Here is a 14,664-nt window from a genome sequence, read left to right as displayed (position 1 = left end):
TATGAGACAGAAAGTTGAAATTATGATTCTTGACAGTCAAAATGTTAGATACATTCAAAATCAGTGGTTTAAAACATAAAAGCGTGAAAAAAACATTTACATTTTGAGTTTTAAATGTCAAAATATTGCTTAAAATTTAAAACTGAAGATCTAAAAGGTCAAATGATGAAATAAAAGTCAAAGTGAGTAACTAAAAAGGTCAAAATGTGAGAAAAAAAATCATAATAATGAGTTTTAAAGGTCAAAATATTACTTAAAATTATAAAATTGAGAATCTAAAAGGTAAAAAAAAGATAAAAAGTCAAAATTGTGAATTGAAAAGGTCAACATATGAAATAAAAAGTCAAAACCATAACTTTGCATCATAACTGTGAGAAGCAATATATAGAATATGACCTGAAAACAGAAATGCATTTTACCACATTCCTGACTTTTTATCTAATCATTTTTAACTTATTTAATTTATTAGATTATTTAATCTGGTGGGCCAGGAGTCACTGTACCACAGACCAGATTTGGCCCCCGGGCCTTGAGTTTGGCACCCCTGACCTAAACACTTCAGCGAGCAGTCTGAACAAATGAATAATGATTAAAGAAGACTGTTTTCCCTTTTTTTGAGTGGACCTCTTAAACGTGTTGTAAAAGCCTCATTATCTACTGATTATCCCAAAACAAACACACACAAACCACCAGAAACACACATTAATATTAAAAGCTTAATTAATGTAATATTAAAATGCCTCTGAGACAGGAAAGAGTTATCCATGTTTAAAGGACTTTTTCTTTGAAGAATATGATCACGTTCTGCTGGCAGTGCTGACATTGAAATGTTTGTTCTGGAGAACTTTACACAACAGCATTTAAAAAGTAAGTAAAGTCAATATCCCTTACTCACCAACACGCTGGGAGGTTTCTACTTCAATTTCTTCTTAAGAAAATAAAACTGGAGTGTTAATATCTCAGGGTTAAACATGTCAGAGTTGATTTGAACTCCCAAAGTGTAATTTTAACTCCATTCTGAGTGAAATGTTCTTCAGTGTTGGAGTTATATGTCAGCAATGTTGGAACAGCTCTGTGATTAGTCAGTTGATCTAAGCTCCGCCCACTGTCATTTCAAATCTGAGGGGATGTGTGAGCCAAGTTCCCCATCACGGCCTTGAGGAGAGTGTTTAGTTGTGCTTGGATGTTGCCTGTTGTACAGTGATCTCTGCTCAGATTGCTTTTGCTCATGTTTCTGGTGGATGGTTGTTGTTTCTGTTGTTAGACATTTGCAGCTTAGATGAAGTTATCCACTGAGTTACAGTTCTTACCTGTGACTTTAGGTGATCTTAAAGGATGCATAGTGCATATTTTACATTAGTATGTATTTCCCTGCTATGAAGTTGACTCTGCTTTGGTCTTGCCAGAGAAATCCCACCTCACCACAGATTTACAAGAGTAACTGCAGCTCTGTCATACTGTATAATATTTAACACTTTCAAAGGTGTAGTTTAACTCTATGTACTGTGGACCAATGTAGACACTTTTAAACCACTATTTTAACTCTATATAAGTTTATTAACACTGTTATATTTGTCGTGATTTTACTTTATTATAGAGGTGTGACTTTACCTGAACAACATGGTTGGAGATCTATTCTCTTGTTTTTTTGAAAGATCATATTTTACTGTACAACTCCTTAGTAGCTACTCAGTTCTTAAACTAAACTTTAAATAAATACTTTTACTTGAGTAGATTTTTAGACCAGAGTAGCTATACTTTCACTGACATACAACAGTTTGCAACCAGGCGCTCACACACCTTTGGTCAATTTTACAGTCTCCAGTTGACCTAATGAGGATGTCTTTGGACTGTGGGAGGAAGCTGAAGTATGAAGAGAGAATCCTCGATGCACGGAGAGAACATGTACCAGGAACCTTCATACTGTGAGGCAACAGCACCGCTGTGCAGAGAAATTGCAACCTTTAAGAACATCTGTTTCCTGTGATAAGTTCATTTCAATTTTCACAAGATCTTAAACAGTTTCATTGTTATCATGAAGAAGAAAACACATTTTAAAGGCCCTGTCAAGTGAAATCCAAAATTTGTCTTAACACACAAGATATGTTGGAATATGGTTGCTTTAACCATGTGAAAAAACGGAGATCTACGTGTGACTGAATTCTGGATTTAGATGGTTTGAAAGTTTTTCACCTCTTTCCTGGCAGGGTTTAATCAGGGCGGAGCAAATATGTGGGCATATTTGCACCGCCCCTAAAATCACAGAGCAGTCCACCTCAGTACGGTCTGTTGTTAGCTGGTGTCACTGCCTTCAGCAGTAAGTTAAATCATGTTTTTGTTCATTGTGAGGTCAGTTTGCCAAATCTATCAGCCACTGTGACCTATGATCTCTAAACACATCATAACAGAGATTTGAGCCAGAAAACTAACTTTGTCTCTTCTCTGGCACAGAGCCAGGCGGCTGTGCTGTGGTACAGGTCACAGTAAGGTCAAGGGACAGGCTGATAGAGTGGTGCAGGAATGAGTCCAAAAACGTGGAGGTGAGTTAGCACTTCAGCACTTCTGGGTCACTCGTCTGAAAGTCTGTGGGATTTTTGACTGAGTTTTCATTTACAGTAAATGCCTGAAATAAGGTCTGTGGTAAACACAGGCTCAAGAGAGTGTAACGTTTTATCCTACAACATAAAATACGTCTGTGCATCTTCTGTATCTTTTCACATCTTTATAAAGGCGGTTGCTAACGGACAGCTAACTAGGACTACAGCGGTTATACGTCATCATCTGAAGTGTGGCAACTGAGCCTGCTGCTCACTTGTATCTGCGGGTTGATGATGTTAAATTCAGTTGACCATGTTGCAGTTCAGCTTTTTAGTTTCATCAGTAATACTAACAAACCAGATATGATTCTTATATTATCTTAATAAATATTATCCTTATGAACAAAACGTCTAAGTTTCATAAACTTTTATTGGACACAGATCTTATTTTCAGCAGTGATCCGAAAACCCATTAAAAATCCCACAGGCTCGATGCTGAGGGAACCCATGCGACGCTAACTTCCGGGTATTGCCTACAAAATTACATTATGACTGCACCACTCTCTAGCATGAGCGCTTTCCTCCATTCAGAATGCAGTATTTTTTTAAAAATAGAGAGGATCGTATTTCTCCTGAGTGGGCGTGGCTTCAGCTCATTCAACCAGCACGCCCACACCATCCTGGAGAAGGATTTACCGACTCATTTTTAATGATTTTGAAGTTTAATTTTATAAACTTAGAGATGTTTCATCAGACTAAAATTTGACCTGGGGGGTTCAGAGCACAGTGGCCTACCATACAACAAACATACATACAAATTATTTTCACTTTACAGGATCTTTAATAGCAGAGCTGTCAAAACAAAAAAAATTTAATCGTAATTAACTTAGAATTTCTGTAATTAATCACACTCTTTTTATTGCATTTTTGAATTCCCCTATTTTCCGATTTAAACTGTGTTTGGATTTTTCCACTGTCTTAAACTAAGGGTAACTGACCTCCAGTTTTGATACAGAGCGGCTTGCAGAGGTAGATAAAAGATTCTAACATTTTAACCACAAAAAGAACTTTTTATTGATTGAAAATAAAATAAGAGATCATTAAAGAGCTTCATGGGGTGTTCTGACTTGTCCGCTGGGCTGGCTTTGGTGTTTTTTTGTTTTTTTTAAGTAAAATGAGACTTAAGGAGCAGTGGTGGACTTATTTCACATCACTGTGGCTGCAGGGAGACACTAATGTGGATTAATCAAAGTGTGTTGAAAGATAGCATGTGATTTATGATGATTTAAAAATTAGTGCACAAATTGTGGATCTTGATTGACCACAATTAACTCGATTAATCTTGACACCCTTATTTAATAATGATAATGAAACAAATATCTGGAGAAAGCAAACATTTACTTAACAGAAAATTGAGTAAAATAAAGTGCATGGATAAATATCCATACCTCCTCCATAACTGCTTCATAAAAATCAAACTCAGTCACTTCGCACAATTGACTCGGACAAAGTAGGTTAAACAGTTTATTGAATTTATTTCTGCTGTTCAGAACTGTTTGTCATCTCTGGCTGACTTTACAATGAGAAAAAAAAGGGAAAAAAAAGACTGAAAGGGGAAAGAGAAATAAAGAAAAACTATCAACAATACTCAAAAATCAGAAACATTATTGGCTTATGCACAACTCATCATTCCCTGTCCATCCCACCCTCCCTTATGGGGAAATTTAAGTATAAAAACCCACCCTTTGCCAATAAAAAATGCTGTATCAAATGGGGGAATTTTAAAAGTCAAAACAAACATACAGCTACTAACTGCTAGTTTAAGAAAACATGAAGAGAGTTATGATTACATAGAGGGAGAAAACAAAGGAAGTCATAACACCAGGGGGTTGTTGCATATAGGTACAACTTTCTAAAATAGTTACGTTATGATTTAGAGTTATAAGAAAATAATCATGCAGTTTAAACACACTGGTCGTCTGTTTCCAGATCTATTTAAGTCACCAGTTTGGTTTTAAAGAAGGGGTCGCATATATATATGTTAAAACATGACAACAAAAAAGGGGGAAGGACTTCTGATTACGTGCCACCGTTCAAAACCAAATCAACATCCGTGTGCTGAGTACAGAATATTCAAAGGCCCTGATATGTACCCACATTGCATGTTGGCGTACTCCAGGATACATCACACAGGATATCTAGCACCATTCAAATAGAGAAAAAAAACATCAGTGAAAAAAAGAGAGAGAGTGCTTTATACAAATCTGGGGCTAGCATGTTTAAAAATGCTACAGTGAAATGATGAGAATTCAAAGTTTTGACTGCAAGGATGCTATCTGTGATCACAAAAAGAAATATGAACAAAGCAATTAAACACAAACACAATGGTTTAAAGGGGGTAAGATGACAAGATGAGGTCCATCTTGCAGAAGAAAACGTCATGCTATAGTGTTTTAAATATTGGCAGTCAAAAAAAAGGGACAGGTTAGTACTGAACAAGACCGCTGGAGAGCTAGAAAACATTTCTCTTAAAAAGAGAGTCAAATTAAAGATCAACTCAGCAGAAATGTCTCCAGGGAAACAAAACAAAAGCCTCTGATTTCCAGTCTGCAGTAACAGAAAAAGTGTGGAATAAATATTTAATTTTTTAGCTTTTGTCACAAGATCTGCAGAATTAGTTTCCTGTTGACTTTCTTTCTGAGCGACCCTGAGAGGTAACGGTTGTTAAAGTCTCGATCTGAGATGAGAATACGATAAAAGTACTTTTTTGTCTGCCACATTTCAGCACTTTTTTTTTTTACTTGGTTGCATGATTAATGCAGAAAAAATGAGGCAGGGTTTCGGGAAATTTACTTTAAACAGTCAAGTATCGATACACGGTGCCTTGCTCATCTTTAAGAAGTCAGGTTTTGATGTTACAGCTGGGTTTTTTTGCAAAGCTTATGTACATTGTGATACTGATCAGGCCCAAGCGCTCCCTAAATGCCATGCAAATGCAAATATTAGTGTTCCTTTGGTAATGTAAAAAATCTACATGCATCTCATCCTTTACAAAAATAAAAGTATAGAAAATTACCGTTAGAAATTATCTGAAAATTCTTCTTCCAATGTAAAAAAACATCACTTGTCATTAGTAATATATTCATATGTATTAATATCTCATTTATTACCTCCATCTAAGTTGTATATTAAAACTATAATCAAATATATTCTTTTTTGCACTTGTCACACAGTGAATTAAGTTGTTGAGCTGAATATCTGAGTACTGAATAATTAAAGTGTGCAAGGATATTCGGATACGAAGCACTCAAAACCCCCCACACAAGAAAATATCAGGAAAATATTTCATATCAAACCCTTCAAGAAGTGATTTTTAAAATTTCCTTCAAGATTTCATTTAGTTCTCCTGATAAGTCTGCATAGTGTGTCGTCATGTGCAACATGTGCATCACATGTTTGACAGGATTCAAACTCTTATTCTCATGAAATGGTTTAACCTAATGTGGATTATTCTCCGCTTTAGTTCGGGGTTCCTGTGTCGCAGGAAACCTAAGTGCTTTGAAAATGCACAGGCTTGATTCAAATTAAAAAACACAATTAGGTGGAGCATTTAACAGTGGAGGCATACTGCTGTCTGAGACATGATAATACTTGGCCAACCAATCACTTGTTGGCAAAAACATTAACCCTTGAATGCCCTGTGTATTTCTCACAAATCACATTTCTTCATTTTGTTAGGTTAACTGCACATCAAGGATTAAAACACACACACACACCCTCTAACTGACGGCTACCTCAAAACACCAAAAATGCCAAACTGCAAAAAAACATCCAGTCTTTAACTGTTCACCTAACTGGAGAAAAAAAGCATCACTTTCTCAAGAGTGAATAAAATCGTACATAAAATTATAGTCCATGACAAGGTGAGATGTGTAGCCAACTCTTTACACCTCCAGTCTCCATCTTCCACCCGCTCATAACACAGTAAACAGTCCTCGAAGTTTTCTGGCTCCTTATTATTTCTCTGTGCATCTCGCACAGACGATCACGGTCCAGCAATTTTCTGAAGGAAAACGGGTCACTCTTCTAAACGTGCGTCGTCCTTTGAGTAGTCAATTCCAAAGCCATCAAGTACCATAAATCCACCCTAAAGCTATTCAGGTGTAACGTAACTGAAATAAATGCTCCCAGCAGTGGGGAGTTTCTGATTTGTCTTTGAGTCACACGTCTTAGAAAGTCATCAGTTCAGGTTCAAGAAAAGGTGGCGAGCAGCCAAACTGTTGTGTTATTCTTATTAACAAAAAAGGAGGAAATTGTGTGCATATTCGCCTGAATCTCCTCCCTGTCCCTGCATGTCTTGGCACATGACACGGGGTGAGGTCTGGTTTTGTCTTTACAGTCCGAGAGAAGCATCGTCATCGAAAACGGTTATCTTCAGCTAGTGGGGAGGAGGAATGCATCGGTTGTTCTGTGAGGTTATCTGGACTGGAGATTAGTTCCTATAAGACAAAATGATAAAAAGGTCACTTGTGTTGCTGATGATCTGACTCATGAATACAGCTTGTATAAGTGAAGCACTCAAACAATAATGTCACAGTCTCACTGAGATGAAGTCACTGATTAACACTAAAATCATTCAAATATCAATGACTGCAAATAACCCTTCATAAACTATGCACTATTTGATTCATCCATTCATTAACTGGTTTATGAGTTTATCAAAGACCTCAAAGCTGTAACTTTAAATGGACCAGAACTTTGAATTTTTGAGATTATAAATTCAAAAATAAAACTACCACCAAAAATGTTTGCCTTTACAGCATTGTCAATTTATGACCTTAATAACCTGAAATTTTTTAGTATTTAATGTCAATATTTAAGATTTTCTAAACTTGGAAATTTAAATTTTGTCTTGTGAATTTTTGGCTTTTATACTTTTAAATTCTGAGCTTGTTTTCTAAAAAAAATATCTGACTTTATAATCTTAACAATATATATTTTCCCCCAAATTTCCCTTTTTTGCTTAAAAATTAGAAGATGGTTCTAATCTCGATTTACTTTCATTTTTTAAAAAATATTTGAACATGTAATTTTGACAAGGTGAGATCAGACAGGGTCCCGCGCCCCACCTAGGGGTGCCCGGACCCCAGATTAGGAACCACTGATATAAAAGAATTCGAACCTGCAAAAGTTTCCCTTTTCATTTGATGTAAAACTTGAAAAATAATGTTAAATGTACTTTGTGGTGCTCAACCAGTCAACTTCAGTCATGACACGCGGAGCTAGGTTCACACATGTGAAGATTTGTTTATGTTTTCTTCTAAAAGAATCTCTTCATGGTTCCTGTTGCTGCAAGATTTAATAATAATGTGCAATTGTTATACTGAACAATATTGCAAAAATAGCGTAATACATAAATGGTATCATGGGTTTAGTTGTTTAGTTATCAAGGAAAATGCCAAATTAAACAAAACAATATGCAAAACCTGACATTTTTAAAGTACTGCTTTCAAATAACTTCATATTTTCCAAAAAATTAAATTTGTTCCATTTATGAAAATAAAGGTACTTCTACAAAGTGCAATAATGGCACTATTGTAATCTTAAAGGCCTTTCTGCAGGTTCTAGTGAGCCTTTAAAGAACTACTTTAAACAAAAGTAACTGCAGTCTTTTGTGCGATGATGTAGCCTAATTGCACAGCCTGACATTGCATTTGCAATTAGATTAACTGTGCATCATTCATGGAACCAAACACAGAAAGTCATCAAAGCCCTGCAACAGAATCAACTGATATTTCCTGAACTAAAATTCATCCAAATAACCTAAACATAGATGATTTAACTGTGGAATAATCTATAGTGTACCTGGCTAACTGGGCAGTCAGCTGAGGGATTAGCTGGGCACCCAGCTATGGGCAGAGCCCTGGGTGGTGGCCGGGCCAGGGTAACCTTGGCCTCCAGGCAGTATGGGGTCAAAGTTGAAGTCGATGGCATCTCCGTCCATGAGGTCACTGTTGATGATGTACTCCACGTCACAGTCCAGATTCTCAGTAAACATGTCTATGTCCAAGTCTGTGGGTAAGCGGTCCTGACCGGTTTGGAAGCAGGGCGGCGCTCCAAACTGACTCATGCCCTGAAGGCTCACGCTGGGATTGGCTGAGGCGATGGCCGCTCCGTGATTTGAGCCAACAGATGGCCCTGCGGCATGCTGGGCTTTCAGGGCAGAGAGCTGCGAGGGGTCCTGAGACATACCTGAGAGGATCATTCCCAAGCTCATCTGAGGATGATGCTGGTGCTGCTGTGGCTGTGGCTGCTGCTGGTGCTGTGGCTGCTGCTGGTGGTGGAGGTGGTGCTGCTGCGGCTGCATCTGTGCTTGCAGCGCCATAGGGGCCACTGTATTTGGCTCCAGGCTTTTACTCATCAGCAGCTGGTTAGGTTTGGACCTCACACCCACCACGGAGGAGCCCAGGCCCATCAGGCCCACCCCTCCAGGATTGGGCATGAGGGGGTCCACTTGGGTCATCAAGACATCAGTGGGTGGAGGGGAGTCAGAGGTGAGCAGCGCCTCCAGGCTGGAGGGCACGTGGGGACTGTAATGGCTGCTCCCACGAGAGGTGGAGGAGGACATGGGGTTGAAGAGCGAGTTGCTGAAGGTTGAAGGCTCTTTACTGGGACCACACTGAGACATGGAGGCCGGGGTCCCAGAGTGGGAGGGGGCCTGCGGAAGGCTGGATGGTTGCAGCTGGTGGAAGGAGGAGAAGCTGGAGCCACGGGGCAGCAGGGTGGAAGCAGAGGGCAGTGGAGTGGGAGGTGCTGGTGGGGCTGTGCTGGGACTGGCTCCTCCCTGCGGCCCAGTCATCAAGGTGAGGCCATCGATCAGATCCAGCTCCTCCATCAGGGTCTCTGTGAGGGTGGGGGTCAGGCTGCTGGCTGTGTATCTCCCCAGCAGAGAGTCCTCAGGCAGGTTATCGTCATCTTCCTGTCCGGGGGCGATGGGGGAAAGACGTCCGCTTAGAGTGCTGGCGTTAGAGCTGGTACGCGGGCGAAAGGTGGTCCACATGTCAGAGTCATCCAGACTGCCGCGAGACGACGGGCTACTGCTCACGGCCCATTTAGGAAACTGCTGGGACGAATTAGGGCTGTCTGCACCACCTGAGCCCGTGCTCCCCTCACCCCCTCCAGCGCCCCCCAGACCACCTGCTGCAGCCTTCTTGGTCTGCTTGGCTCTCATGCGACTCTTCAGCAGTTTGCTGCTGTTGTCCATGGAGGCAGCCCGGCGGCGAGGAGCTTTCCCGGTCTTCCCCCCCTCTGGATTGAGCATCCACCAGGAGCTCTTTCCTGTCGACTCATTGTGCACCCTCAAGAACTTGTTGTGGAGTGACAGGTTGTGGCGAATTGAATTCTAGAAGAAAAAAGGCAGCATACCAAATGTAGGTTATGCAAATCAATTAATGCACTTGTTTTTCTGTCAAATAATCACTGCAAGAAAATAAAGTTTGGCACTGCCAAAGCTTCAGTTATATTCAAAACACAAAATACAGCTCTGTGACACACTATACAGTACTTTTCTTTTGACTTTCCTGCTTTTTTTTTTTTTTTTTTCGTTTTATGTAAGGGATGATTTTAGATTTTTGGCTCAGCATGCATGGATTTTCTTTTCTATATTTTTTTTCCAAAGGCGGTCAGTGATAAGACAAAAGCAAAATGTGCATCTGTATCATCTGTAGTTCTTGGCTTTGTTTAAAAGGAAATCGGTCTAAAAAGGTTGGGAGCCACTGATCAGAATAAATACTACTGATGTATTAAAAAAAAATCGACCGAAATGCAACCATAGTGAGGGCAAGGAAAATGGTTAAACAGTCAAATAGAACAACCACTACACCTTTTAAAGCATTATGTAAGAATGAATGTCTTCAAAAACACATTATCATGACTTGATTTTAATCATCAATGTTTGTTTTAACATTTTAATGTTAGTTTTTAATGGATTTTGTCTGATTGTGTCTTGAATTGTTAATCAGTGTCGTTTTTTATCTCTGGGATGCCAAACTCCTGTCTGCACAACAAATTTAACTTTTTGGGTACCAATACAGAGCCTCAAACCTTGAAAAAGTGAGTTATCTGTGTCAGCATATCTAAAACTTCCTGCCAATATTTACAACCGATAACTTGGATAAAAATTCTGCCTATTTCACCTGTAAGTTTGTCATACGAACAAGAAAGTTAGTGGAGTTTACGGCTGGACAAACAGTCAGCTGAACTCTTTTCCTTTATCCATCATCATTCCTTCATTTTGTTTGAAGGACTGAAATTGGTTGTTGCGTTCATCGTCAAACTTTAAATTTTTGGTTTAAAGGCCTGTAGTTTTAGATATGAACTACATTTAAATATCTCTATTGCAAAAATCCATAATTGTGCATCCCTGATAAATAAGAATATTATGACAGGGGAACATTTTGAGGAATCTGGTCTGACTGAACTTATCCATACTGCTCATCTCAAAGAAGACTGCTCATCAAAGCCTCCATAGTGAAATATATTGTTTTCCCCAAGACACTTAATTAGCTTCCACCGTGGGAAAAAGGTGCAGTACAGGTGAGCACCACCCACTGACTCACCTTCCAGCCAGCCGAGCTGTTGCTGTCTCCTTTGTCTCTGAAGTAAGGCACTGTTTTCACCATCCACTCATAGATCTGCGCCAGGGTCAGCCTCTTCTCAGGTGAGTTCTCGATGGCCTGACTAATCAGATCAGCATAGCTTTGGTTCCCCCACGCGTTGCGCCGGGATGATCCTTTGCGGGGCGTCGCGCCGGCTCCGCCCACGCCGGCCACGACCCCACCCTCGGCTGCCGCCGCTGCCTTCTCCGGCTCGGAGATGATTTGCTGCGGCTCAGGCTTGTCCTCGTCCGCGGGCGGGGTCCCGGCGGCGGACTCGGCGCCATCCGCCCCCTCCGGTTTGACAACCGAGATGTCCGGTCTGGGCAGGGGCCACGTGCAGGAACGGGGTCTGCTCTGTGGCTCGAAATCTGGGTCAATCGGGGGCAAAGGCGACTCCTCCATGACGGTCCTCTAAACTTCCACTCAAGCAAAGAAATGAAGCACTCAAAACATCTACCTTTGAAATTAAACGCTAATTTAGAGCGGCTGATGCGTTAAAACACTTCCAGGACAAAAACAATATGCTTCAGCCTCTGTGGGGGTGTAAACAGAGGGGCCTAGAAAAGAGACGTAATAATCTGGACACACCAGTGGCCTCGGTTAATCCTCAGATTGGAGATTAGGGAACCCAAATAATCTCCTTAATAGTAACTATCATAAACCTTGTGATTTATATAGAATGAAGGAGGGCTGGGATGAGAGTCTCTTTGTTTGAATGAAATAAAAACAAAAGTGGCAGTGTGGCAATGAGAACGACAACATCTGGATCTACAGATGTTTGAACACACCTGAGAATAAATGACAGAATCCTCCAGGTAGACAGATACAAAATAATGCCATTCCCATTGATAAAAAAACACGGTTTAAATATTGTTTACAAACAAAACATTGGTTTTAAAAAAATGTAATAATTTTAACTGTTTGTCTTAATGTAACGAGATGTTAAAATTCAAATTCAAAAAAAAATCTGACAATTTAAAAAAAAAATATCCACATTCAAACCTGGATTTTAAACTGTAAAACTATGAAGCGGGGATTATCTGTCTACAGTTACAAAGGAGCTTCTCAGTCCGTCTCCACTTGTAAACAACGTGATGTGAAGGCTCTCCTCCAGCCGCAAACCCTCCACCAAAACTTTTTTTTAAATGTCCCCAAATGACCCCCGAACAGCCTCAAACAATCCCGGTGAAATGAACGACAACTGAAAAATATATCACCCCCGATTATTCCTGAACCGGCTTATTTTAGGTTAAAAAAACATTTAAAAAAACAACACAGAGACGCTGATCGCCGCTGTCTTTATGGCCTCCACGGTGAAGCCTCTTTAAATGAGCAACAATCCAGTTTATATCTGTGAGTGAGCTGACTGAGCTATGGGTTGAATAATCTTAAATTCTTGTTAATATGGGAGATAGATCAAAAATGAGCGCACGAAAAGTCCGTGCTTCAGGTCTGCACGATCCGCCACATTTCGGCCAGGCGCATGTCACCATCTGCCATGTTTCTCCACCGCCGCACACACGATGCTCGAAGAAACGCTTATGAAACCCTCCCGTCGAGGCCTGGATCCCAGCAGATCCTCTCTCCGCAGTCCGTCCAAACAAACTACAAAAAATGTTCCCGGGTGTAAGGCGAAGTAAAGTCGCCTTGGAGGTCTGTCTGCTTCCCCTGCTCGCACTTTGAAAACAGCACGATAGCCACCGTAACGTTAGCTGGTTAAGCTCCTGCTACTCCAGAGTTTACTATCCGTGGAAAAGTCCGTGAAATTTCGCTCAAAACTTTCTCCAAGTAGTCATTTTTACTCAGCGAAAGCTTCTTTAAAACTCCATGTCGTTGTAGCCGTTCAAATATCCACTCCTTCGGTATCTTTTTCACTTGTTTTGTTTTGTTTTGTTTTGACTCGAGGCGAAGACTCCCTTCTGACGTCTGTTTACCACTGTCAGGCAATCCGTTCTGCGCATGCGCCTAGTGGATTTATGGGAAACTGAGTCATACATGTCACAGAACAAGCGTAAACACCAGTCGTAAGAGCAACATGTACCTGTAGTGGGTCATTATGTAACAGTTTAAAGTGTGCTAAGTCCCCGACACACTTAGGGCATGTAAGGTAGCCTATTAGTGTTAATTACCTTGCTGATATTAATAGATCACAGCACTTAAACTGCAAAACAACGCATTGTTATTTAAATAATTAACGAGCCTTTGATTTCTGTCTAAAATTCCTTTAAAAAAAAAAAACATGAATGTCAAAGCTCTTTTTTATTTGTTCCCCTTCTCCATCGTATGGCTGGAATACCTAAAATAGCAAAGAATCCTCTTCTATACCTTAAAAATTCTGTTACATATTCGGCACACTCCCAGAAAGCAAATAAAATTCTGCAATTTAGCTTTGCACTGGGACCCAGGACCCAGTGATTACCAGTTTTTGACTGAGGTGGTATGCTACTGACTTATGCTGAGGTATAAAACATTATGGGTGGGGCATGAGGGATAGGAAATAACATCAACATCATACTTCTACATTTAATCTTATTGATATCATTACACATATGAATCAAAGGTATCAGCTATCTTCACTGTTATAGACTGCTCTGTCTCTCTGCTAATCACGCTCCTTAACAATGATCTACCTGTAAAATTAAAGCAGCAGTTCTTTCAACTGTATTTTTCAGCACTTAATTGCTTGTTTCAGTACAATAATGCAGTAATTAATGATTCAAAACAATGTTTTTTTGTTGTATGCATGTATGTTCAAATGCCATAACTAATAAACTGTATGATTAAATCAATGTTATTGTGCAGGGTTATTTACATTACAATGTATGTACAATAAAATGTAATCATATGACCTTGCCAAAAAAAAAAAAAAGTAAATAAATAAATAAAAAGATAACCTCTCAGAACTTTTTGTCCTGTGAGGCACAAAACATATTGGGACATTATGTTTTATTGGCATGGATTAAAGTGATAACATTCAGGATTTACAGCTTGTTAAGAGTCTTAAAGCTACAGTATCATTCTGTTAATCATTTTCCTTTCAGCTTATACCAGTCTTACAGGCCTGGTAGGGTTATCAGTCATTTCTTTTTTATAGTTATATATATTTTGCAAAATGAGAACATTGTGGAGTTGTAATAAAACGTGCAAGAATGTGGTAATCAGGGGAACCTGGAGTGAAAGCACTCTTACAACGTGTGTCACTGTATGCTGTAGCTACGTTTTTCTTTACTGTAATGTGTTTTCTCATTGTTAAAAGCACTGGATTTGTCCAAAAATATCATGTTTGAGTCTCCACACATATATTTATTGGGTGTTTGTCTGCTAAGATTATTTTTATGTTACTTGAATATTATCCTGTTAACTTGCAATATTGAAACATGAAACTACCAGTTACGGTACTTGACCCTTGATTATACACAGGATTTCAAAGTTTTCTTTTAAATCCTGCATGTTTTTGTGTTTGCTGAGTA

General features: G+C 39.6%; 1 protein-coding gene across 1 annotated transcript; it reads right to left on the bottom strand.

Annotated features, from left to right (window-relative positions):
* Window positions 1–4,048: 4,048 nt before the first annotated feature.
* foxo4 (forkhead box O4) lies at window positions 4,049–13,135 on the bottom strand. Its single transcript, XM_041797335.1, has 3 exons — window positions 11,156–13,135; window positions 8,403–9,939; window positions 4,049–7,036 (listed from the first exon to the last, which is right to left on the bottom strand). The coding sequence occupies exons 1-2, from the start codon at window positions 11,594–11,596 to the stop codon at window positions 8,431–8,433; spliced, it is 1,950 nt and encodes a 649-aa protein (XP_041653269.1). The 5' UTR covers window positions 11,597–13,135; the 3' UTR covers window positions 4,049–7,036; window positions 8,403–8,430.
* Window positions 13,136–14,664: the final 1,529 nt, after the last annotated feature.

The sequence above is a fragment of the Cheilinus undulatus genome, linkage group 10 (assembly GCF_018320785.1).
Source record: "Cheilinus undulatus linkage group 10, ASM1832078v1, whole genome shotgun sequence".
NCBI classification, from domain to species: Eukaryota; Metazoa; Chordata; class Actinopteri; order Labriformes; family Labridae; genus Cheilinus; species Cheilinus undulatus.
The sequence above is the reverse complement of the archived record's forward strand: the minus strand, read 5'-3'. Positions and strand labels throughout refer to the sequence as shown.

Bases quoted from the DNA above. Each gene is read 5' to 3' on its own strand.
- foxo4 (XM_041797335.1), bottom strand. From the start codon at position 11,596: ATGGAGGAGTCGCCTTTGCCCCCGATTGACCCAGATTTCGAGCCACAG. The intron at 9,940-11,155 runs GTGAGTCAGTGG...TTTTTCTTCTAG, and splicing joins ACAGCTCGGCTGGCTGGAAG to AATTCAATTCGCCACAACCT.